We start from the raw sequence: 26,015 nt of genomic DNA, 5'->3' as shown, positions 1-26,015 counted from the left end.
TCCAGATGAAATACTGTAAAACTATTTTATTTTGTCTTTCTAAGCTATACCCAGTAGGGTAGTTGTTCCTCTGACAGACCACAGAGTGATGTTTCTCCTTTTCTGTACAACCCAATAGAAAAGAGAACGAGCGGGAGTTATGATACCAACTCCCATAAACTCTGATTGATCCTTACAAAACAGCCCCCAGAAACAATCCTCTCTTAATTTAGAGAGAAACATTTGTCAGGTGAAAGTTTTAAAAAACTTACAATATGTAAAGACAATAGAAATCAAACAAACTGTAATCTATTAAAACTAGTAGCATGTTGTCTGAAGAAAATATCTGTTTTAAATAGATTTATAGTTTTATTAACACATTCTGATATTTTTTCCCAAAGAAAAACATTTGTGAAAGAGGAAATTTCCACAGGAAATGAGAATACAGATATACCGTCCTACTAGTCCTTAATTAATTGCACAAACATCTCACTCAATCCCTACACCTGCATGCTCAAAAAACATGAAAAAGTACTTTTTAAAATTTTGCAAAAATTTACTTAATCCATGTAAATACCTGTGTATGACTTAATACCACCATCTTTTGTAACCTAAAATGCTTCTAAAAATACTGAAATCTCAGCAGCTGTCTTAGTCTATAATATTCACCACAAGTGCCATTATCTGAAGCTACTGCTCCCCAGTTTCTCAGGAATTTGTGATGTTACCAGAAAAATATACAAGCCATTCTTCTCTGACACCACAGAGGGAGGCTGCAATCTGGAATCAACAAAAGCTAATTCTTTCCAGATTATAAAACACTGCTGCCGGTAACAGTAACGCTTATGCAAAACTTCGGACATCATGTCTGAAAATCTTCATAATCCCCCTGTCTCTGCCTCAAATACACGGAGATTTATAAATCTGTGTCCAAAATCATGTTTCCTGTCTTAATCATGCGTTTACCATGTGCTAAACTGCCTTTTATACAATATAATTAGAGCATCTTTCAATAAAACAACAATCTAGTAAAGTGTGTATTTAATGCTTCATAGGGAGTGATCAAAATTTCATAAAAGAGTGCACTTTCCCAGTAGTTACTGGAAACCAATTCCCTCTTACAGAGCATGAAGTTTCTACATCAGTACAGGACCATAATTCTGGCGCTCAAAGGTCCGCACATACTTCAGGATTCCCCTTTTGCGTCTCAAATTATCCAGCACCAGCCTGGGGATGTACTGTAGTTGAAGTTAAAGTACCAAAATCAGTGCATAAATGCTTTAAAAAATGTAAAGCTAGTGTCAGGACAGGTGTATCATTTTATTATATTTTAGGAATTATTGTTTAGCATAAATCGCAAATTCCTGAAATATGGACTCAACATCTGTACAATCCGGTGCCTTTTCTGCTTTCGATGATGATGATGATTATTATTGTTGTTGTTGTTGTTGTTGTACACAATCGCGCCTTCGATGCGCTCCAGCTCTCCGTCCCTCAAGTGAAAGTGTTTTCCTTTCATTCTCTCCCAGTCTAGTCGGAGCTCCTCCCTGAAACTGGAGTCTGGACGGGCTTGTTACATAAGAAGGGAGATCGGCCTGGAAGGGGGGTGAAAGAGGCTGGGTCTGGGGGTCTGCCTGCAGGTATATGAGAGCAAATTGCACGATCAGAGGGGAATTATGTAATTGCGCCGAAGCAACAGAGCCAGACAGCTCCGATTTGAAAGTGATTGACAGCACCCGACTAAACAGTATAAAAGAAGCAGAGACTGCATCCTCGAGCCACTAACCCCGGAGTCTTCACGCGTGTGGACATAGTGGACTTAACAGCTGTACTGTATACCACCTGATTTCAACTGAACTTGCTCAATATAAAGATATTTCTTCATTTTTCATACTTACATCCCTCATCACTGGACTATTAAAGACATTTTTAACATTTACAAGGATTGCACTTTAATCAGGTAATAATCTGATTTTAGAGATTAAGACTTTAAGAGTAAGATTTTATTTGGGAGGTTTATAATAGGCATCTTTGTATTTATTTCTCAAATTATTTTAGAAAATGCGCCTCGGCATCTAAAGGAGTACCCTGTTGAGTTCTCAGCAACTTAGTAAGCGATCCTGAGATCCCAAACCTGTAAATTTAGCAGCAGGTAATAAAGTAGGATTTTAGTTCATTGTATATAATATATATGTAATGTATATGATGACCTCATATTCGTGCGGTTTTGCAATTCCGATGAATTACAAAAGAGTAAATGTTTTTTTTATGAACTTTTGTTACTGTGCCTTGTTAATTAATAACATTCGGTAAAATGTTTTGAGATTGGGCAGACGATGAAAAGTTGTTCTATAAGACACATATACTGTATATATATAAACGAAGATCGTATTTCTTGATACTTTGTAATTAAAATAAATGTTTTTCATCATATGTAAGCATTTCTTTCAATTACAATATTTCACAGCTTTCAGAGAAGAATTTATAGTTCTTAAATGATAGTGACCTTTTGCCTATGCAATATATTTAAGAGCGAATCTGATTTATCTTAAACTTATTTAAATAAATGTTAAAAAGTTGTTAAAATACCTCAGCTGTGTGAACTGTAATATAGTGAGCACTGTAATTGTCTGTATTTTTCTGTTTGAAGGAGTAATGATTCTCAGGAGAAGGCTGTTGTGGCTGCCTGTATTATTTATTCTTTGTGCTTCATCAAAAGCTCAAGGTAATTAAATGCACATCATTGAAGATATTAATGTTCCATCCTTAGAAATTAAGCTAGCTTACAAAAAGTCTGAATTTTCTCCTCATACTCAGTATCTGGACTTGTTTTATAAATATTTTGAAATAGCACAATATATAACCTTTTGTGTTTAAAGATATTATTTAAAAAACACTTTCAACTATATTTTTAGCAATTTATTCAGCATGTAAAAGCCTAAAGGGCTCGTAAGAGTATTTGAAAATATGATGGATACCTAGGAGCACACTAATATCAGACTTCACCTAGAAAAATGTTAAGAATGCTAAGGACGATGAAGGTTATTTAAACCTAATTAAAATCAGTGACACATTTAAATGTGATTTTTAAAATTGTTTTTTTCCATTGGTTAAAAACCCATTAAGCCAAATTCTAACCCTCCCTGTCGATGTTGTGTTCTCCAAGATGATGAGGTGGAAGACAACAGCGTTTTTGACTTGTTTGAGATAAGCAAGATTACCCGAAAGACTCTGGGGGCCAAGCAGTTCCGAGGTCAAGATCCCAACTCCCCTGCGTATCGTTTCATTCGTTTCGACCACTTACCTCACGTCGACCCGGCTGTCCTGCGGCAGATCTTGCAGCAGATGCAGAACAACGAGGGCTTTGTGTTTCTGGCCACCATGCGGCAGGACAGGGGCTCCCGGGGCACCCTGCTGGCCCTAGAGGGGCCTGGCTCCACACAGCGGCAGTTTGAGATCGTCTCCAACGGCAAGGCAGACACACTGGACCTGGTGTACTGGGTGGACGGCTCGCAGAACGTGGTCTCCTTTGAGGATGTTGAGCTCTCGGACTCGCAGTGGAAGAACATCACATTGCACGTACATGGAGAAAACGCCAATCTCTACATCGGCTGTACCCTCTTTGACTCCTTCATTCTGGACGAGCCCTTCTACGAGCACCTGCGTGCTGACGGCAGCAGGATGTATGTCGCCAAAGGAAGCATTCGGGAAAATCACTTCAGGGTAAGGACGGTTCCATACTGTAGAATAAGACATTTTTAAGTGGAAGCCAAGAGGCTCTTCTTTTAAGAAGAGCCTCTTGGCACATTTTCTTTTTGGGATTGCTTTTTCTAGAGCTAGTTTGGGTAGCATTGTATTCCTGGCCTGTTTTTAATGTTGATTTTGTAAAACAGCCGGTGTGTGTGTCCTACTGCAATGCCTTTACAATAAAGAAGAAAAAAAGCCTGTCCCTGAAGGCTTTTACAATTAATCAATGTTTTAACTAAATCTAATTTGGGAAGTTGTCATAAATTTATTTAAAACGTTTCTAGCTTAGCTTTTAAACCTAAAATATATATCCCTCTCTAAACCTAAGATTCGGGACAATTGAATTTGAATAATTCTGACTCCAGATAACATTAAAAACATCTAGTTCATTAGACGCCAACAACGTCCGAGTATAGATACTGTCTTTCTCATGTAATACATTGAGTATGTTCTTTGGGCTTTAATAACTGCAGCCTCTGTCCTCCAGGGTTTGCTGCAGAACGTGAGGTTTGTCTTTGATACCTCAGTGGAGGACATCCTACGTAACAAAGGCTGTGAGATCAGCAAGCCAGGTAAGAAATCTCATGTGTGGACAAACCCTCCAAAATCATAATCACAACAACATGTTGCATTGCCTGAAACACAATGAAGTTGAAGTTGATTGCAATGTGCACAATTATGCAGGATTTCAGAATATACATTATATCATACACAGTAGGTCTTCAACAGTGTCCAGATTTCAAAGTACTGACACATTCATTGAGTTAATTCCTTTCTGAGAATAAAAGGTGTCGCAGATCTGGAAGACATTGTGAAGAAGAGGTTTCATTCCAGCGCTATTCCAGTCACTAGTAATTTTAAAGTTTTTTTTTTGACAGCTACGAGCAGTTTAAAGAAAAATTAATTCAGTTTCTGCTTGTGCATCCTTCCCTATGGACAACGATCGCTCCTGCCATGGATAATCTTGTCTGTGTTAGGACAGGGTGCCAACCACTGGTGTAGAAAAGCTGTATCTTATTAAGGAGAGTACTTAACTCAAAGATGCAACATCCAATGCAGGCTTGTCATAGGAAGACCTTAGAATTAATCAGCCCAACTGACATTGAAAACTGAAAATGACAAGAAAAGAATGTCCTAGAAGAGAAATCTATAATTAAATAATAAAATAATAGAAAGTAACTAGTTTGAGGTTACTACAATTATCTACTGATATGTTAAAGGTTACCAGTTGGTGTTTCTAAACTAAATTTATTTCTTTGTGGCACTTAGCTCTGTTTTCATAAGTTAAATAATAAATTAATGTAATCTGCAAAAGATTAAATATATTGATCAACCTAAGGAAATGGAAGTTTCATTTCTTGCCCTTCAGAACTACACTTGAGAAATTTAAGCAGAAAGATTCATCAGAAGTACTGCCAGGTCCAACTGATTAAGAAGCTAGAGATGAAATAACTACAATAACTACAAGAGATGAAAAAAACACAATCCAATAACCAATATAGTGACAGCACTGTACTCTGTTGTCATGTAATCACTCTTATACTCTTCGGGCTTTCTAAACATCATGGCTTTTCTCTGAGCAGTGTGAGTAATTAATTCCTAGGAATTTCACATGAAAGATGCGTACTGCAGGTGTTTTTTTCTGTGAAATGATCTCAGCGAATATCCTTAATAACACTCCAACTGAATGCTGAACTTTTTCCTAGATTCTTGCTCTATGTAGGTCATGGTAGCTACACAATTGTATTGTATTATGTCATTTATGAGGGGGGTAAAAGTATTGTCATTGTTGGGCTCTAAGTTCAACAATTGTGCACCAAAAAGATATACAGATGTAGATTTATTTCCATTGGCAGTGTTTGTTGCTTTGCCTAAACATGTTGCCATGGTTAAAATCGGGGTCTGCTTTTTAACGTCAGTAGTGAGTTCATGTGTGGAGCTGCCAGCAGAGAACCTCCTTCAGAGAATAACTTTGGCCACGATTTTTCTCACTGGGCGTGGTGGAGCACAATCTCCAGCCATGTTTTGCAAGGAATGCAGACCCTGTGTTGAGTGGGAACAGATGACAGTGTACACAATATTTCCTCTAGGGTCCAGCCACTGGACTTGGTTACCAGCCAAAGGTCACAGGCTCTGGATTGAGTTTTGAGAATACTGCAGGAGAGCTTTGAATGAAGTGAAACCAAATAACCCCTTTGAAGTAGTGTATAACACAGTCTTGAAGACATCTAGTTTTCTCCAAGAATCTGTGTCTTTTCTCTTTGTAGGCATTAAGTATAAGTAAATGATAACACTCTTAATATAGACTTATTTCCACTATATCAAAGATTAAAGTGTTTCAAATGAAACCTCTCTCTCAGGTCTCCATTCTAATTAGAGGTGGAATCACTCTTCAGAGCTGGTACAGCTAGTATTTTGTTCCACTGTTTGCTTAGAGGGAGTGAACTAACGTCTTGAACGTCCACCCCCTACTGTCTTCAATATTTCTACCAACAACAGATATTTAATGTTCCTGTATCTTTTACAGAATGACAGTGTATGTAAAATGATGTGTATCTGAATCATTTACACATTTGTTTCTGGTAGAAGAAACTGGAAATCTGTCACCGAATTACCTCTCTAAAGAAATCCTATATTTTGTAAGTTTGTGTAAAAAAATCTCACTGCTAAATAGTAATTTAAATTATAATTACAGACACAGTGTGGCATGGTGGTGCAGTGCCTAGCAGCACTGGGGACCTGGGTTCATTTCTCAGCCTGGAGTGCTATCTGTGTGGAGTTTGTGTGTTCTCCCCGTGTTCATGTGGGTTTTCTCTGGGTGCTGTGGTTTCTCCCATGGTGCAAAAACATACTGGTATATTAATTGGCTTCTGGGAAAATTGCCCCTGCTGTGGGTTTGTGCATGTTTGTGGTGGTGTGTGCCCTGTAATGGACTGGCATCCCACCCAGAGCATAGCCTACCTTTCTCCCATTGCTTGCCAAGATAAGCTCCAGCTCCCCCATGACCCTGAATCCTGATAAAGGAGACAGAAATGGATACAGCAACTTCTGTGTTTACCTCTACCAACAGCATGATGGATTTATATCCAATTAAAACAGGTTAGTTAAAAGCGAAACCAACTTAAATAAAAAAAATGTTTAATTAGAACCTAACTAGAAATTCATTATAATATAAATGCATTATACTGTAGCTGACATGCTGATTTTGTGATGATTTTCAGTGGACTCACAAATTTTCAATATCTTACTTGTTCAGTTCAGTAATATCCAGATAAATAACATTCTCCAAGTTTCTAGCACTCAAAAATAGTCAAGAAAGAGCTCAAATTTACCCATGGGTATTTTTTTATAAGCCTGAGAATGGCAGTTGTTTTTCTTTTTCTTTGCACAGACCATACTGTAACCCTTCAAAATCTCTCAGTGAGACTTGGGCGGAAATATTATGCTGTGCGTCACTTCAAACAGTTTCTTTGTTTTTCAGAGGAAGTCAATGCTGTGAGTGAGAGCACAGAGATTGTTGACGTCAGCCCTGCTATCACGACTAACTTCATCGGCCAGAAGACGGACCAGGCAGCAGATTTCTGTGACCGCTCATGCGAGGAGTTCAGCACCATGTTCCAGGAGCTGAAAGGGCTGCGTGTTGTAGTTAGCAACCTGATTGATGGCTTGCAGAAAGTGGTAGGTATGGATGAACAAACAGGCTCTGACATTTAGTTGCTATAGTTAGTTTTATTGAATATATTCAAACAAGGGTGGCATGGTGGTACAATGGGTGGCATTGCTGCCTTGCAGCACTGTGGCCCTGGGTTCAGTTCCAGATCTAGGGTGTTATCTGTGTGGAGTTTGTATGTTTGCCCCATGCATGTCTGTGTCTGTGTGTCTGCCCTGTGATGGACTGGCATCCCATCCAGGGTGCACCCTGTCTTGAGCCTATTGTTTGCAGTGGTAGGCTTTGGCTCTACCGCAATCATGAGCTGGATGAAGTGGTTGGATGTTAAAATAATGAGCACCAAAGTGGCATGGCACTCTGAACTCCAGGGTTCATATCTATTACTGTCTGTGTGGAGTTTGCATGCTCTACCCTGATCACATGAGTTTTCTTCAGGTAAAGAAGTTTGCTCACACCTCCCAGAAACAAGAGATGGACTATACACCCTTCATTTATTTATAGAAATTCTTATATACGTATTACTTGTTTGATTGACCTATTCTAAATTGTCCATTTCTCAGTGGCTCTCTGATGGACTGGCTTCTTATTCCTGGTAATAGCAGTTATGTGCCCCCTGTCTTGCCTTACACCCTACACATCCAGGACAGGTTACTGTATGTCTTTCTGTGACCCTCACCATGGGTGGAAATTAAATTAAATCAGTAATGAACTACAAATGCAGCAATAACAAATTAGCAATAGTAAAAACATCCTGCATCCAAATAATCTCCTTAAAAAACTACATATCTTTACCAGTGACCTGGACATCAAGCAAATGTGTAAGATTGATTTAATTGTAAACCTTTGATCAAGAGTAATAAAAAAATGCACATGAATATGTAAATATAATAAAAATAAAATTATAATGGGAACCGTGTATCCATATTAGGAAGACATGTTAGCATATGTGCAGCTTGGTTTTCCCTCAGTGTTTATTTTACCAGGACATTTCATCTGTGGATAGGAAGTAGTCCATGGCTACGAATATGAATTGCATAATGTCTGGGTCTGTTTAAACGTTTTTGTCTTCCTGTGGGCCCACTGTGTAAGAGGAGTGCTTGAGAATAATCCCTGATTAAACTCTGAATGACTTGGGGTCCCCCAGGCTCATCCAGACTGAATGGTGACTCTCTCCTCTAGGAGCACCACATCCCAAACAGTCCCATGATTCAGCAATCCCATGATTTATGTCTTTCCTGCCATTAATGAGAGTATATCAATTTATACTGATTTTCAATATACCAGTTATATATAATGTACAGATTTGTGCATCCCTGTTTCAGTTCTGGATACAATAATAACATTAAAATTTGTGTTTGAAACAGAAGATGAACTCTGCTTGTGACCATGTCCTCTTATTTTATTAGACTGAAGAGAACGGCATTATGCGGAACATCCTAGACAAAATGGAGAACCCCTCAGAGCAGGACATGTGCTGGCAGGATGGACGCCTCTTTGAGGACAAGGAAGACTGGATTGTGGACAGCTGCACCAAGTGTACCTGCAAGGTGAAGTCCTATACCCATGTGCACACATCTTCTGTATGTGATGGGAAATCTGAATAAATATTTTTTTAATCTTCTTCTTTTTTCTATTCATAGTCTCCTGGACATATTATATTAAATGTACTGTATAACTTTGCTATGTTAATGCATTCAAATGAGTCACTCAAAAAAGTGCATTAGTTTGCAATCATAAAGAAGAAATGATCCATCCAAGTGTACAGTAATTACTGTACTTAATTCCCTGATGTTATTGTTATTAACATTTTTTCCAAAGGAGGCTTATTGGAAATTTCTAACTTACAAAAAGAGTTCTTTACAAATACAAATGGACTTTTTATAAAAAAGTGATAATGTCTGTATTTAACAGGAATCCAAAGTTGTGTGCAACCAGATCACCTGCCCAGCAGTGACCTGTGCTAGTCCATCGTTCATTGAGGGAGAATGCTGTCCTGTGTGCCTTCGTGAGTAAAGCACTGTGTAAAAAAATACTGTGTATTTTTTAATTGTAAGGTGGAATCTTTTTGTTGTCCCATTTTATCTATGTATGCAAGCAGGAACTCGCACACCCTGAATAATTATTATAAATCTGCATAAAGAAATGTAATTGATAGTTTAAGATCCTTTAACAACTATGCATTCCAGTTTGTCAAATGCCAAATAAAGCTCTATCATTTATTATGTTTTAATAACAGAGAGCTGTTAGGATTCTGTTTTTCTTTTAGGGCAAACCACACTTTTTTATGTTTTTTTTATCCTGGAAGATAAACCACAGGCTGGATGCTCCCAGAGTTTGAAGTGGTTTGTGGGTTAGAAGAGATGATGTCAGAGTTTAAATTTAGTTTCAGCTGAAAGCCTAGTGTTTTGAAAGCCTTAAACCATCACTGTAATTAAGGAGTGCAGTGGGTGAGATTCTGCGGCTGGCTATTTGTCGTCCTTGTTTAATTCCGTGCATGTTGATTGTGATCAGCTAAGGACAGTGAGGATGGCTGGTCACCCTGGTCAGAGTGGACTGAGTGCACAGTGACCTGCGGTACAGGCACCCAGCAGAGAGGCCGTTCATGTGATGCCACCAATAACCCTTGTGTGGGACCTTCCATCCAGACGAGAAGGTGCAGCCTGGGAAAATGCGACAGCCGTAGTAAGTTGAAACCACATGGAAAGTCTACATCTTCCAAAACAAGCTACTAGCCTCAGAATATGTTAATTGAAAAAAAAGGTGTCAATAACTGCATGTGTATTAGATGCAGCAATCAACTTACCTGACTAAACAATGAACAAACTGAAAATAAATACAGCTATGCACTAGTCACTAGAACAGATATAAAGAAGATTTCAAACGAAAGAAGGAATAGCAATGGCATGTGATCAGCATAAGATAAGCAACAAGACATGTTACTTTTACATAAGAATTAGTTTTTTTGGAGCATTAATATGCAGGTAATAATGGATAGCTGTCTGACTGGTAGAGTAGCAGGTATATATCGGAAGTATGTTAGTTGTGTTACAGTAGATGAAAATCCCCCATGATTGCAATGTGATATTGTGAGATCTTGTTGAACATTTTCAGAAGGAAACGTAGGAGCACTATCTTAATCATTTGCCATGTGTAAAGCAGCTGAACCCACAGGGAAAATAAACATCAGCCCTGACCAGCTGGATAGAGAACAAAAGGGTCTTGTTAAAGTAGCCACAGGGGACAGTTCCACAGTGGCCCTGGCCCTACCTAATGGGTGTTACTGAGATTGAATAATACCCTGCTCCTAAAAGATCATCTAACGGTGCTTATTGTGTCTTTTCTTATTTGTGCTTCACTATTTACAGGCATTTGTTATACAGTAACAGAAAATTACCACTTATTCCTTTGTAATGTCTCCTTGGAATGCATACACTGTAATTCCCAGTAGCCTTGCAAAGGGAAATATTATAACCTAATCTGGCTCTCACTGTAATCTCTGAAGATGTTTAAAGCTAATATTAATGTCCTCCTATTCTTAACAAAGGGTCTATTGTATTTCATCTTCACATTGTTAACTTCCATTCAGAATGCCTACTGTATGTATGGGGATTGTGTTAATCTGACCCCTCCTATTAAATTACACACTAGCATCATACCTCAGAACAGGATCCCTATCAGTCATCTCCAGCACACTATCTTAGTTCTAAAGTAATGAAAAAAAAATTAAACACACTCACTATTTTCTAAACTAATTGTAAGTCATGTATCTATATAAAGTATATATATATTCCTTTATTTAGCAAGTAAATCTATTGCGGACAAATTCACTCTAACACCTGACCAAAAGGCTTCTGGAGCAGTGCTCCAGTTTCAATGCACTGATGGAGTTATGTGTTTGGGTCAGTCCGTCAGGATGGTGGCTGGAGTCTTTGGTCCCCCTGGTCTTCTTGCTCAGTGACCTGCGGAGAGGGAATGGTCACTCGTATCCGCCACTGCAATGCTCCAGTGCCACAGCTGGGGGGCAAGAACTGTGAGGGAAGTGGGAGAGAGACTCAGCGCTGTGAGGCAGAGCCCTGTCCCAGTGAGTATACTTCCTCAGATCAACCATTTATCTTAATTCAGTAGTTCAGTTAGATTCTAAAGAATGTGATAGAGGGAAGAATGTATTAGATGTTATTTGAAGTAAGTCTCCTAGCTGACAGATCAGCAACCTAATAAGAAGGATAAGGCTGATTGAACACCCATTATTTTCACAAGGAATGAGCTAGGGAGCTGCTCCAGGAGTGTAGATATGGTGACAGGAAGAGCACAAGGAGAAATGTGCAAACTGGAAGTTCAGAAGGTGAGAAATACATATGTGGGAGAGTGGAAGTAGGCGAGATTAGGATCTAACCTTCCCAGACATCTGTTATAAGCTCATTTAATGTTCTTCATATTGTGCTCGTTTTCACCTCTGACATCAGCAACTTTCTGGAGGCATTCAGGGAACAAATTTTGATCAATAAAAACTCCAAATTCACACTGATCTAATTGAAAGATTATTTGAAAGTGTTACAATGTTTACTTATTTTCTTGAATACGCTAATGCCCTAAGTAGGGTGACATTTTATTATACCTTGTGTCATAGAGGGTGGCATGGTGGTTAGCCCTCCAGAATCACAGCTTCAGGGTCCTAGGTTTGATTCTGGTCCAGATTCTGTTTGTGTGAAGTACATTTGCACCATGTTTTTGTAGGTGTTCATTGCTCTTCTTTCCCACCACCCAAAGATTATTGGCTATTCTAAACTGCTTCTTGCCCTATGACTCTGCAATTGCCTGGCATCCTGTTCACAAGGAATAACAAAATTCAATAACAACTTAAAAAGGAATCCAGTTTCATGGCTACAGACTTCATTGTGACCCTAGACACTTTTAATTGTCCGAGATTAGATTAGTTTACCCCATAGTTAGTCTTCCGGAGGATGTGCGATTTGCAACATTTTGACTTGTGTATTCAACAAAACGTCTCTTTGCAGTTGATGGTGGCTGGGGTCCTTGGTCTCCCTGGGCAACCTGCTCGGCAACATGTGGGAAGGGTCTGCGGGGGCGTACACGAGTCTGCAACAGCCCCCAGCCCCAGTATGGTGGGAAGAAGTGCATGGGAGATCCCAACGGCAATGAGAGCTGCAATGACCATGCCTGTCCTATTGGTATGCACCATGCTTTACCTGTGGCCCTGTCTGTTTGCTTAACTTACAGTACATGTGGTCTTTCACCCTGCCTCCCTGTAAAGTCATGAGTGTTTTCTAGCAATGCGATATGAAAGACTATACAGTGCCAACTGAAATTGCCCACGCTATGCGACTACTGTATCAAAGCTTGAAGAGGGCTGTAAAAACAGAGTTTAAACATTTTCCAGACTTGGACGCTTCCTGGACTGATAACAGGAAAGCTATGGCTAAACTAAAGGCTTTGTCTTACACTGCATGTTTCCTTTAAACTAGACAGCAGGAAACAGGGTAGCCCTGAATTAAATAAAACGTTACTGTTTTCACAGATTATCAACTATGTTTAAGGTTCCGTTTCCCATGTATTCATTCAAAGTATCTGCTTTGCAGTTGTCCTCATTATTTGCTGAATATTGTGTTTGGGCAGATGGATGCCTCTCTAACCCCTGTTTTGCGGGAGTGGAGTGTAACAGCTCTCCTGATGGCTCCTGGGAGTGCGGGCCCTGTCCTGTGGGTTTCCGTGGCAATGGAACTTCCTGTGAAGATCTTAATGAGGTATGCGAAAAAAAAGAGAGGACTTCCAAAGCTGAAACCTGCACTGTTTTATTCTCCTCAGAGAAAACTACTCTCAGAACTACAACATACCCCAAGAAATACCTGGCATTGTCTGTATGGATGTTTGGAATTTTATGTTTATGTAGTAGACAAAGTGGTGAAAAAAATCCAGCTGCATTGCTTAGTGAAATTGTGTTATTATATGTTAACATTGTCTTCTTTCTGCAGTGTGACCTGGTGTCCGATGTGTGCTTCAAGGTCAATAATGTTCAGCGCTGCATCAACACTGATCCTGGCTTTCACTGCCTGCCCTGTCCACCACGGTACAAGGGCACACAGCCCTTTGGAATGGGCATAGAGGCTGCCAAGAAGAACAAGCAGGTTTGTGATACTGAGGAGGTTCACTCACTTACCTATGAGGAGCTCAGTACTGAGACAGCACATAACCTTCAACATATGGGTTAGAACCCACAACAACTGTATCACATAAAAAAATGAAATTCTAACATGTTAAGTTCTGTATACAGTTATTAATTAAGACTTTGGCTCTAGTTTAAAAGCATATTTTAAAAATAAGACCTTTCTCCCAAAATGTGCTGGCATGATAATATAGCATTTTACTTATCTTGGAGACATTTACACATGATAATTAATGGCCTTTAAGTTACAAGAGAAAAACAAAACAAGGATTTACATACATCTGAGGAGCTGTTCTCTTTAGCTGCACATTGTGTGAGGTATTGAATTCTCTCCCTGATTTAGTGTTGCACATTCCTAACCTCTGGAGAGATCATTTAGCATAGCCCCTGGGCCGCCAGTTCTTTGCCCAAACACCATCAATTAAAACCCCTGTGGTAAGGAATCTCTTCTTTTGTTAGCTGTAACAGAAACTGTCTACCATCTTTTATCCCATCACAGTCTTGGAATTCTTTTGGGGGCTGAATTATAGTATATCTTATTATCTCTGTTCTTACACTATTCAGTAAAGTATGGCTGTGCTGTGTGCAAACTTGTGAAGTGGAAAATAAACTTAACAGACTAGATATTTCCCCCTTACTGCCACAATGCAATTAAAATCAATGTTTCTTTGCCATAGAAGCATGTACAAAGTGAAACCTGGCCAGGGATTTCCTGAACAGTTAATGTCCTTCTGGAAACATTACGTTTTCTATTTGGTAACATGATTACATATCAAGTCATATTCTATTTTTCTCATTTGGACCCGTGTCTAGCTTGCTAAAACAGAATGCACTTTGGGGTTTTCATGAATTAAAAGGTTAATGCAGGACCAGAACCCTGAATTAACTTGTTCTATAGCTTCCAAAGCCCTCCATACACTGTTGGATTCAGCTGGGCTGTAGCCAAAGAACAACAATTCCTGTTCACAATGTCACTCACCGAAGATGGGGTGTATCTTTTTCTCCACAATTCTAGTTCCCTGCAATTAGATAATGAATTAATCATTTATATTTTTTTCAGTAAACATGTGCTGAGCATTTAGAGTGAACCGATTGGGATATAAACCGGGATCAGAAATCTACAAGAGAGAAAACCTCCTGTGTCTTGTTTGCAAATGCAAGGAAGCCAATGTGGCACATTAATAATGAATTAATAATTCATAACCTGGTGCAGCAGTGTGGAGTGTAGATGAGATTCAACAGGATTTGAGCAAAGGTCCTCTTTAAATGTTCAAAGTGAGTAATGCAGTGTGATGGTGCTCAATGGTTCTTTAGCAAGTCCCTCTGTCCACACAGGTGTGTGAACCTGAGAATCCCTGCAAGGACAAGACCCACAGCTGCCACAAGTATGCGGAGTGCATCTACCTGAGCCATTTCAGTGACCCCATGTACAAGTGTGAGTGTAAGATTGGGTATGCTGGAGATGGCATCATTTGTGGAGAGGACTCAGACCTTGATGGTTGGCCCAACCAGAACCTGGTGTGTGGGGCAAATGCTACCTATCACTGCAATAAGGTAAGGACCTACAAAAGGAGCATTTGTATAACTTCAGTCTCTGATGGTCATATGAAAATGGCAGACAGATGGAAGGCCAGAGCCACAAAATAGACAGGTTCCTTTTAAACATCTGGAATGGTAACTAGGTTGCGACAACATCTTAAGCTTAGTAGATATACTGTATACAGACTATTATGTGAGAAGATAAGATTAATGTTATTTCAAATTGTTGCTTCACAGCAACTTTCCCAGATTGTCAGAGAAGACAGTGTAATTATTACCCCTGCAAACAGCTGCAGTTTCCCATCCTGTGGCTTTCATTGTATCCAGGCTGTGCATTGCTCAACCCACTCATGGAGTGTGTCTGTGTGGTTTAGCGTTATTAATGCAGGTGGTACCGGTGACCTGAGAAGAACATAGGTCAGTGGATTATTTTGCACCCTGGGGCTTGACACTGCTGCCTCTGTCAGAGCAGATCAGTGGAGATGTCAGGTGTAACAAACTGGGGGAAATTAAGGCTCAGCGGTGAATGACTGAATCTTGCCATGGTCGAGCAAGTTGGGCCATTTAAATTAGAACAAAGCAGTATGAGAGTCTGATTGCAGAGATCTGGGTTAGAGTTTGACTAGAAATGTAGTTGTTTAACATTGGCCTTTTTTGATCCTTGTAAAGTGTGGTTCTCATTGCACAAAAGCAGCATGCAAATCTCATTGCACAAGTGTAGTTTCATTCATTCATTGTAGTTTTGAAATAATTTGCAGCAATATTGTGTGTTCTCCTCTGAATGAACACTTCAAACAGCAATTGCATTCAGTAGTGGAAAGCAGACTGTTATATAAAAAATAAATATTTTAGAAATATAAATTGTCATTTGCTAAGAACACCAATAATATCTTGGTAGAGTGGTTATTATGTAATAACATCTGCCCTGAGTTACAAGTTTACAAGTTTAAGTTAATTATTTTTTAACATAGAGATTAGTGTTGTTAAATAGCTTGCTTAGTTAATGGAAGAGTGGAAATTGAGTTACTGTATCAATGGAATTAAAGACGTATTTCATTGTAATGCATTTATTCTAGAAATTACCTGATGGATAATAAGGGAATTCTGCAATATTAACAAGAAAAATATAGGACAACTGAAAAGACTCAGTACTTCTGCTTAAAATGTATCGTACTAGAAAGGACAGTGCATCAAACTTAGCATGACTATAACAGCAAATGTTGTCTGTGGAATGCTTTTTGAAACATGTGCCTGAGAAAGACTTTTCAATCCTGCAGGATAACTGCCCTAACCTGCCTAACTCTGGACAAGAAGACTTTGACAAGGATGGCCAGGGAGATGCCTGTGACAAGGATGATGACAATGATGGCATTGTGGATGAAAGGGTAAGACAATTTACCACCTTATATAAGAGTGCTGCAGTTTGGGGAGAGCTTGCTATAAACAGGTAGGTCTAGGTTGTTCACACGCCCAGAAATCTGGACAAAGCAAGACAGGACTGCTGTCATGCAACAACAACTATCAAGTAATAGCTCTAGGAAAGTGTCTGTATTACTCATACTCCTTCTGTCTTCTTTCTTCAGTATAAAGCATTATAAAAACAACACAGAATTAAACTGTACACAACATGCTTCCATAGCTGAAATGGACTGATTTGATAGGGCTTTTTTATTGTGGAACTTTATATTTTCTTATAGAAGATTCAATCCAGATTTATTTATGACTAAGTCTTTAAAAAACAAGATGACTTGATTCTTGGAAATGCCAAGTTAATCACTGAGAACATTCCAGTTTGGCTCACAAAATATGTTTTGTGTCTTTTTTGTCTTTTCTAGGACAACTGCCCTCTCTTATACAACCCTCGGCAGTTTGATTATGACAAGGATGATGTGGGTGACCGCTGTGACAACTGCCCTTACGAACATAACCCAGCACAGATTGACACTGACAATAATGGAGAAGGAGATGCTTGTGCTATTGATATAGATGGAGATGGTGTGTGCATCTCTGAACACTGTGACTTTTGTTATATACTTTGCCTTAACATAATGTGTGCTGAGCTTTGTTGTAGTACTACTCAAATGCAATGGTGAGGTTTTCACTTCAAGCTGATAATCGTAATTCTACAGAAGGAAAAGCACAAACAAACTGAACCAAAATAAACACTCAGTTTACTATAGCTATTAAAATTAAATTAATATTTTGACTGCTTGAAACCTTTTTTTTCCCCACAAGTAGTATAAATGTGTATATACAGTATGTGAATCTCACAAAATGTTTTCCTCCCTTAGAGATTCTAAATGAGCATGACAACTGTCCATATGTGTACAACACTGACCAGAAGGACACAGACCTGGACAAAGTGGGTGACCAGTGTGACAATTGCCCCCTAGTGCACAATCCTGACCAGGTGTGTGAGACTCTTCCTTCACTGTCAGACTGTTAACCAACCGTGGTGCAAAAGCATTGCCTATCCTCTTTCTGAAGTCTCCTGTAGTTCACCTTCAGAATAAATCAACTGCATATAGTTTAAATGTATTGTTTTTTTTTCAGTGACCATTAAATTAATAACATGAGAACAAAATACCTTGTGAACAAGTCACAGATTCCTGTGTTTTGTGCAGTATTAAATGTTATATTAGAGCAGGGACACATACAGTAGAACTATGACAGGTACTGAAATGATGATGATGATGATGTTAAATTAAACATGCAGTACAACCTGTACAGTGTTGTGGATGGGATAGGATACAGAGATGGATGGGTTTTTCAATAAGTTTTAAATATTTTAAAAGCAAGAGAGAAAACCTGATGCATACTAGAATTTTCTTATTCATCTTGCAGTCTGAAAATGTATAGTCTGCAGATGTGTTCATATACCAGTTCAATTAAATGCCTTATGTCTCCCCCTGCAGGCAGACACAGATAATGATCTTGTCGGAGATAAGTGTGACAACAACCAGGACATCGATGAGGATGGCCATCAGAACAACCTGGATAACTGTCCCTACATCGCCAATGCCAACCAAGCTGACCATGACAAAGACGGAAAAGGTGACGCCTGTGACCACGATGATGACAACGATGGTGTGCCAGATGATCGCGACAACTGCCGACTCGTGCCCAATCGTGACCAGCTGGACTCTGACGGTGAGGCAGTAGCACCTGGTCTCTGATCAGCACCACTTAATGAGCTAGGATCACTGATAAAAGCCCCTAGCAGCACAAATACATGGTGTACCTAAGCTGCAGCACAGCTAGAAACTACTCAGTGAGAGGAGGGAGCAATTAATCTGTTTTTGTAAATTGTACAAATGGGTGCTCATTCATGTGTCTCAAAAATGTTCTTGAATAGTTTTATGCTAAAAGTTTATTTTAGATATTGGAACAATATCATCTATTTACTTTTTACCAAGATTGGAAAAACAAAATTTTGTAAAAGTTCCCTAAAGTTGTCTTTTGTAAATATGAAATAGTTTGTATTTCAAAATATCCATTAACATAGCAGGATACAGTAACAAAGCATATGTTTCTTATTGGAGAAAGTAGTGATCTTATTACACTTTATTTAATCAAAAGAACATGTTTTATTTCATATTCCATGGTTCCTCTTTCATACAATATATATACAGTACCATATGTATATACTATACATACAACATTTTCCTCTCCTTATTTCCTTCTCTAAAATATTGACACATGGACAGTCTATACTAGTCTGTCAACAAGGAATGAGTAGCCAGTAGCTAAGTGGGTGATTTGTGAATGCTGTCATAACTCTGTCTGATGCAATGATAGACTAGTTATCACTAGAGAATGGATAATCATGGAATGTTCCCCATGGGCTTCTCACACCTGCAGCTTGCAAGACAAAAAGTCCACCGAATACCCAAGTTTAATGTGGTGATTGTACGCTGCTTTAAAAAATTAACCAACTTCTTTGGTTAACATTGTCTTTGGTTCTTTCATTAATGTTTAATATGCTAAAAAAAATTAAAAAGCATACTTCCACTTTACCACCTCCAACATGGCAGAATAAAGCAAAACAAAAATGCTAAAAAATACTCTAATCTTTTGTGAGATGGCGGTGTTTAATTGCTGCCATATGTCACCCAGCTGGGTGCTGCACTTTAGTGGTGAATCTAGTGTGTCCACCCTGTATGTAAAGCACTCTGGTATCATTTTGGTATGAAATTGCTTTTAATGAAACTTCATGTATAAAGAATTAAGCTAAGCTAATTTGTCAGACGTTTCCATCGTTTATCAAGGCTTAGGCTGAAGAACCTTTAGTTTTGATTAAATGAGCCTCATTAATTTTACTGAAAATGTCTTGTAGTTGTAATGGCCAGCAATTATAAGATGCAGAATTCTATGAATACATGCTTTTAAGCAGGCATTGTGTGATCTGTGATCTGTCCTGATGCAGGGGATGGCCGAGGAGATGCTTGTAAGGATGATTTTGACAACGACAATATTCCTGACATATTTGATGTTTGTCCTGAAAACTTCGACATCAGCGTGACAGATTTCAGGAAGTTCCAGATGGTTCACCTGGATCCCAAAGGCACCACACAGATTGATCCAAACTGGGTGGTTCGGCACCAAGGAAAAGAACTTGTACAAACAGCTAACTCTGACCCAGGCATTGCAGTTGGTGAGCATAAGTGTTCATGTACTGTATATGTATGTAGTTACAGAGAGCTCTGTTCTAAAGGTTTTCTATGGAAATGCCTTATAAGCCTGATCTTACAATTTACTGTACAATTTAATATTTCACAGATTCAAATAAAACAGTCCAAGACAGATTGAGGAAATGCAACAGCTTGGCAAAGAAACATGGATTTTACTCATATCATATCAGCAAGGAATGCAGCAATTATACACTGAGCCAGACAACATGATACGTTTTGTGCCCTAACAAACTCTATACTGCCTAATGAGAAAGCAATATTTTCTTAAAAGACCCGTGTCTGTAATGTTCAAAGTTTATCTAAAATTCACAATGACACTGGTATAAACATTTTTGTAAATTGTACTGCCTTTTCTATAAAGGTATGTTTTCCTAGGATACAGGATAAAGCATGGGACTGATGTTTTGCGTTTTCCTGGCTAGGTTATGATGAGTTCAATGCTGTTGACTTCAGTGGCACCTTCTATGTAAATACGGACCGTGACGATGACTATGCAGGCTTCGTATTTGGCTACCAGTCCAGCGGTCGCTTCTATGTGGTGATGTGGAAGCAAATCACACAGACCTACTGGGAGGAGAAGCCCTCCATGGCATATGGCATCTCAGGTGTCTCTCTTAAAGTAGTAAATTCCACCACAGGTACCGGAGAGAACCTGCGCAATGCTTTGTGGCACACAGGCAATACCCCAGGACAGGTGGGTATCCCCAGACTCTGGCCAGCAGGCTGGTGCTCACAGGGCACTGCCATTTTGTCATTGTGCAGCACTCAAATAGCAGTATGTTGCCTGTATTTTATTATTCGTGGCACTGTGATGTATCAGTTGGCAGCATCTCTTAGAAATGCAAAAATGTAGACAGTGTGTCTGCTTTTCAGCAGTTTTCATTCCTTGCTGAAGTTTTCAACAGGAAGATTCCATTTAATTCACAGAGCAGACATTATTAATGTCCTGTATTAATGGAGAGCACTCTGACCTACATAATTACTAGACTAATATTAGCCACATTTTTGCATTTCTTCCATGCTATCATTATAGCTACAAGAATGGAAAATGTTTTCCTTGAATGGTCAAGTCTATTGAGCTAAAGGATAATTACAAGAGAAGACCATAAAAATGTAATAAATCTCTATTACCAGAAAGGAGCTATACAACTAGAAAGAATAGAAAGGAGTTATTCCTGGTCAAATTGAACAAGAATAACTTCTGTATCCTGTTTCAAATTAAAAGTATGGCAATAAAGCCATCTTAAATTATCATTTGAGTTCAGATTATTGCTCTGGAGAGCTTTGAATCTTTAAAATGGATCCAATATAAACAAGAGACCTTGTTAGAAATATTCTCCATGATTTAATACCTTACTTGTCTGGAAGTATACTAGAAGAAGTTGTCAAAATGAATGAAGGAGATTTTGTACTTTCAGCACTTCTTAATGACTTAACCAGACTCTGGAATAAGGTTTCTTTTCCCGGGATTATTATTCAGGTTCGTACTTTGTGGCACGATCCAAAGAACATTGGGTGGAAGGATTACACTGCTTACAGATGGCACCTGATCCACCGGCCTAAAACTGGTTTCATCAGGTATGGATAGATCAGGACTAATATTGATCTACTTTAAAGTGACAGCAATACATTTCAGTGGCACAGTCTAAAGAATCTTTCCATGATTTCAGAATTTAAGTGTTTTTGTTTTCTGTATTTTGACTTAAAAACATTTTGACATCTGAAACCTTATGCAAAAACAGTCATTTATGGCTTCACGTACAGTATATGTTGATCTCATCTTTTTGTATCATAATATGCAGGTAAAAACTGCACAAAATGAAGCTCAGCGTCATATGTTCCCCACATTTTCAAACTTTGAAAGGCTCAACTATAGCCAAAATTTAAAGTTCAAAGTAAATTGTTAAAAAGATTTACTCCTGACTGTTGTGTGTATACTGTATATGGACTAAACATAAAAAGTGAAAAAACAGGAAAACATCAACTGCAGATCAAAAACATTTGGAAAATAATTAACAAAAGATTTACAGCTTTCCCAATTTATGAGATCAGTCACTACTTTCAACTGCTCTGCTGTTATTACATACCACCTACTGTATGAAGTTCTACAAATTTCTCAAATGAAATTAACCTGCTAAAGATTCTCAAACTTGAAGACCATATCTGATCCTGTCAAATTGTTCTCAGCAGTTCCATTTTTCAAATTAGCATGTGCAATGTAAATGGATGATTAATAACAGCTGTATGGAAAACATTTTCTACTGTTTCAACAGTATTGTATGTTGGATATATGGAATTCTAATAAACACATGGTAATGTACAGTAGCTGTATCCTGCATGTTTAAAGTAGTACAATACACACTATGTAATCTAGATTTTCTGTCATTATAGCCAATGCTCAGTAAATTCTTATGCTTTGTTTTATGTTTAATACCCTCAAACACACTTTTTAATAGAGTAGAAATGTTTTGGGATGGGTAATGTAGGGTACATTCTTCCTGTAAGACCCTGTTCTGTTTTACAGGGTTGTGGTGTATGAAGGCAAGCAAATTATGGCTGATTCAGGGCCTATATATGACAAGACATTTGCTGGAGGAAGATTAGGGCTGTTTGTCTTCTCTCAAGAGCTTGTTTTCTTCTCCGATCTCAAATACGAGTGCAGAGGTAAGTGCTGATGACTTTTTTTTATTCTGTACCATTGGGCTGCCCTCACATGTTTTCTTTGGCTAGCTCAGACATAACTGCATTGAAAACCCAAAAGACTGGGTTCCCAAGTAGCTCAGACAGTGAAAGCCCTCGCTCAGAGCTCTGTGGCCCACAGGGGTTTCTGTCTTGAGCCTGGGTCATTTCATTAATATGGTGATCCCCAATCAGCAGTTACCTTCCCGTAAAGCACTATGGAGTTTGCTGGAAGTCAAAGGACAGATGGTTAAATGGCTGAGATGGAGGAGTGGATGAATGTCTCCTTGTGCTGTACAAGAGTCTAACCATACAGTGAACTGAGACATAAAGAAACAATTAACAATTCCAAGCTGGCTGCGTAATGGGCTGCCAGATAAAGACGCACACCCCTGCTGTAAATCAAAGTAGAATTTTGCTCTGTGTCCCTGGGTTGCTTGAGAAGTGAAAAGATTTTGGAGAATTCCTGGCACAGAGACTGGTGCATAGAGACTTACTTACTGCCAGCAACTGTCCTGAAAAGAATAGCTCTGCAATGGCTCATTCTCAGTGGGATCATGAGAAATCCCCTGCTCATTTATATCAGCCTCTAGTGACTAATACATTTAACTGCTTTTTAGTAGAATAATTCAAAGTTAAAAACTTGATGTTTAGATAAGGAAGGAACATTCAGTGAAACTTATAAAATGTCAGTCTTTTAGTATTAGCAAGACAAAAATGTCTTGGAAAAGTAAATAAGATAATATCTCAATGGTAACGTTTCATGGAAATATTTGGTTTCCAAATACAGTATTAAATTAAAATGTTATTTTATCATTTAGAGATTCCCACAGTATTCATAAGGTAATGGTGATGTCAGTTCTGTTTTGGCTGTAGTTATCTTTTTTTTTTAGAACTGTCTTTTCACATATAGATCTACACATTTTATCTGCCTAGCACAATTTCAGATTCAAACACCATCTTTCAGATTGTGCCTTTATAATCTCATTAAAAATCTGATCAGAGCAGACTTTAAATGATTCTAAAGAGCATGTATTGACACACATACTGTTTAGGTATGGGTTTGTATTTGTTTATAGATACTGCTTGTGCTGTCCATAATAAATGTAAACCCACGCTTTTCTATCCATGCAAAATGAAGCCCTGGCTATCCTGTGAAATCACACCCCCTGTCTTTCCTTTCCTGTTCTGCCAGCCTCTTTCTTATCTGCATACCAATTTAAAACACACTCACCCTGGAGTCTCACTCTGTCCCTCTCTTTTGCAGATAATTGAGCGATGGTTACTGTGGAAACAGTGAAGTACTGTACAGACATCATCACCAGCTCACCTCAGTCTGTCCCTGGTCATCCTTTCCCCTACCTGCCTGGCCAATGAGATGGAGGGCCTGCCTCTCCATATTGCTCAGGGCCTATTACTGCTCAGCTCTGCCTCCCAATCGCAGGGAGCCCTTCTCCACCCTGAGCTCCACCCCTGCCCTGAAGAGAGCAAGGACATTTGTACCTGGTCATTCACGTGCCTTCAGTAAATCATATAATACACTGCATATACAATACTAAGGTGTTTTTTCAATTGCTTGCCATATATATGCCTAGAAGATACCAAGTATCTTCATTGTTCATGTTAAAGGGATCATTGAAGTTCTACAACCACTTTTTTTTGTATGCGTTTCTTTAATGGTATATTATAATTGTGTTTTGATTTACTGAACATTTGCCTTTACTGGCAGTTTCTACATCAACTTGATTTGCTACAGATATGAGCATGTGTTCAGACCAGATGTCATGGTTTGCTGCATCAGATTTCACCCAGTTATGTAGATGCTTTAAAGATGCACACATCATAAGAAGCTTTCAGTGCTCACTTGTATCTGCCAAGCAGTAAAGAGGTGATTTTTCCAAGTTTTTTTGTTTTGGCTGTATTGTATTTCATTACCATATCACATTGTTCCAGCTTTCTTGCACATATAGCTTATTTTTACTGATCTTATTTCCTGCCATCTTGAATATTGTGTAGTTAATCCCTATATTTTAACAGGGAGGGTTTTCATTTGCCATGGAAGTGAACCTTTGTAAGTTTAAAATGTCTGGGGGGATGAAGATGTTAATATTTAGACTGTATTATAATTTCTTCTGTAAATTATTTATGTTGTCTTGCCTTTTTCGTTTGTGAGGCGTAGTCATTTTTTTTTGTTTTTGCCAAAGATTGTAAATAATTATTTATTTGTTTACACTGACGAAATTTCACAATTGAAGGACATAAAACACTTAACTCCAAGTCCTTAATATCTCTACCAAGATAAAATACCTTTTCCATTAGGCCTCTTTGATTTTAGAACTCTTTGTATACATTGTAATACAGTTTGGTAATTTGGTATTGTAATAAGGTTTGGTTAAAAAGTCACAAGGCATTCTGAAAGGACTGAGAAACATGATCTCTGAAAATGTAGATCAATTTAAAACAACTGCAAGGGATTATTTTCTCGCTGTTGATGAGCCAAAACCATTTGGAGAGAAAAAACCCTGAAAATCTGGACCATGAGAGAAGCCAGAGTAATCTGTCAACCTATAAGGCATTTAAGAAGTTTTAATTACAGAAATCACACACACGCTTATTATTTATGTTGAAAGTATTTCTTTGGGCTGTATTTCAATGATTAGTTTTCCAGCTACTTATGCTTGATATGTGGTAGGTAGGTTTCTGGGTGGAATAGGGTGAAAATAATGATGAACTGTCATCAAGGCTAAGTTGAAAGGGTGGAGAGTGGTATTTGATCTCTTTAAAACTTTTTGCAAAGATAGTAGGAAGCTGTTTTTAACTGATATAATGAAACCACAAGCGACAATGGGAAAAAGTCCCTTGCAAATTCTGTTCTTCTTTACATTCCTAATGTTTTGGAGCATCCAGAAACAGGAGGATTTAAATGAATCATGACATTAGCAATGTATAGGTCATAGTTTTTTGTATAGCATTATTGTTTTTTTACATGTTAAATAATCAGTATATTATATTTACTGTTGTGTAATAATCGTGATGCACAAATGTAAATTTTTCAGGTATCCACTTTTCTTAAGATTTACATTTTTTTAAAAGCAAATAAACATTATTTGTATTTGTTCACCATTAAAAGAGATTATCTTGTTTGACAAATAAATATTTTATATTTTACTAACTTGTTTTTAATTTTTAAAGGCACTAATAATAAATTCTTTAGAAAACACAGTAAAATTCAACAATATTAAGGTGCACATTTCTTCAAAAAATATTCAGTCATCCATGCAATAGTTTATGATTTTTAATTTTATTGTATTTCTTCATATACACAGGTGCGAAGAACTTAATGAGACAGATTTAATGAGCATCAGCAGTTTACTTAAATTTAGCCAAAGCCTTTGCGATGTTTCTAATCATTTCTACTGTTACAGTATTAATACAGTTTGAGAAGAAACCAACTTGTATCATATATATCGTATAAAGCACTTTAAAAATGACTTGTTCCACAAAGTTCCAGATACTCCTGTTGGAATTC

The 26,015-nt window shown here is 38.2% G+C and overlaps 1 protein-coding gene across 1 annotated transcript; it reads left to right on the top strand.

Annotated features, from left to right (window-relative positions):
• Window positions 1-1,647: 1,647 nt before the first annotated feature.
• On the top strand, window positions 1,648-25,654 carry thbs2a (thrombospondin 2a). The gene is made up of 22 exons (XM_088934376.1): window positions 1,648-1,939; window positions 2,630-2,704; window positions 3,146-3,702; window positions 4,214-4,298; window positions 7,208-7,404; window positions 8,803-8,943; window positions 9,308-9,401; window positions 9,908-10,078; window positions 11,301-11,477; window positions 12,412-12,585; window positions 13,031-13,158; window positions 13,387-13,539; window positions 14,913-15,131; window positions 16,394-16,501; window positions 16,952-17,111; window positions 17,408-17,526; window positions 18,032-18,266; window positions 19,543-19,770; window positions 20,230-20,501; window positions 21,288-21,385; window positions 22,332-22,471; window positions 23,754-25,654. Exons 2-22 carry the CDS (start codon window positions 2,635-2,637, stop codon window positions 23,759-23,761), a joined length of 3,534 nt encoding a protein of 1,177 aa, XP_088790502.1. The 5' UTR covers window positions 1,648-1,939; window positions 2,630-2,634; the 3' UTR covers window positions 23,762-25,654.
• Window positions 25,655-26,015: the final 361 nt, after the last annotated feature.

Source organism: Atractosteus spatula, chromosome 15, assembly GCF_055471065.1.
Source record: "Atractosteus spatula isolate fAtrSpa1 chromosome 15, fAtrSpa1.hap1, whole genome shotgun sequence".
Taxonomy (NCBI): domain Eukaryota; kingdom Metazoa; phylum Chordata; class Actinopteri; order Semionotiformes; family Lepisosteidae; genus Atractosteus; species Atractosteus spatula.
This window is presented reverse-complemented; position numbering and strand designations above follow the sequence as displayed.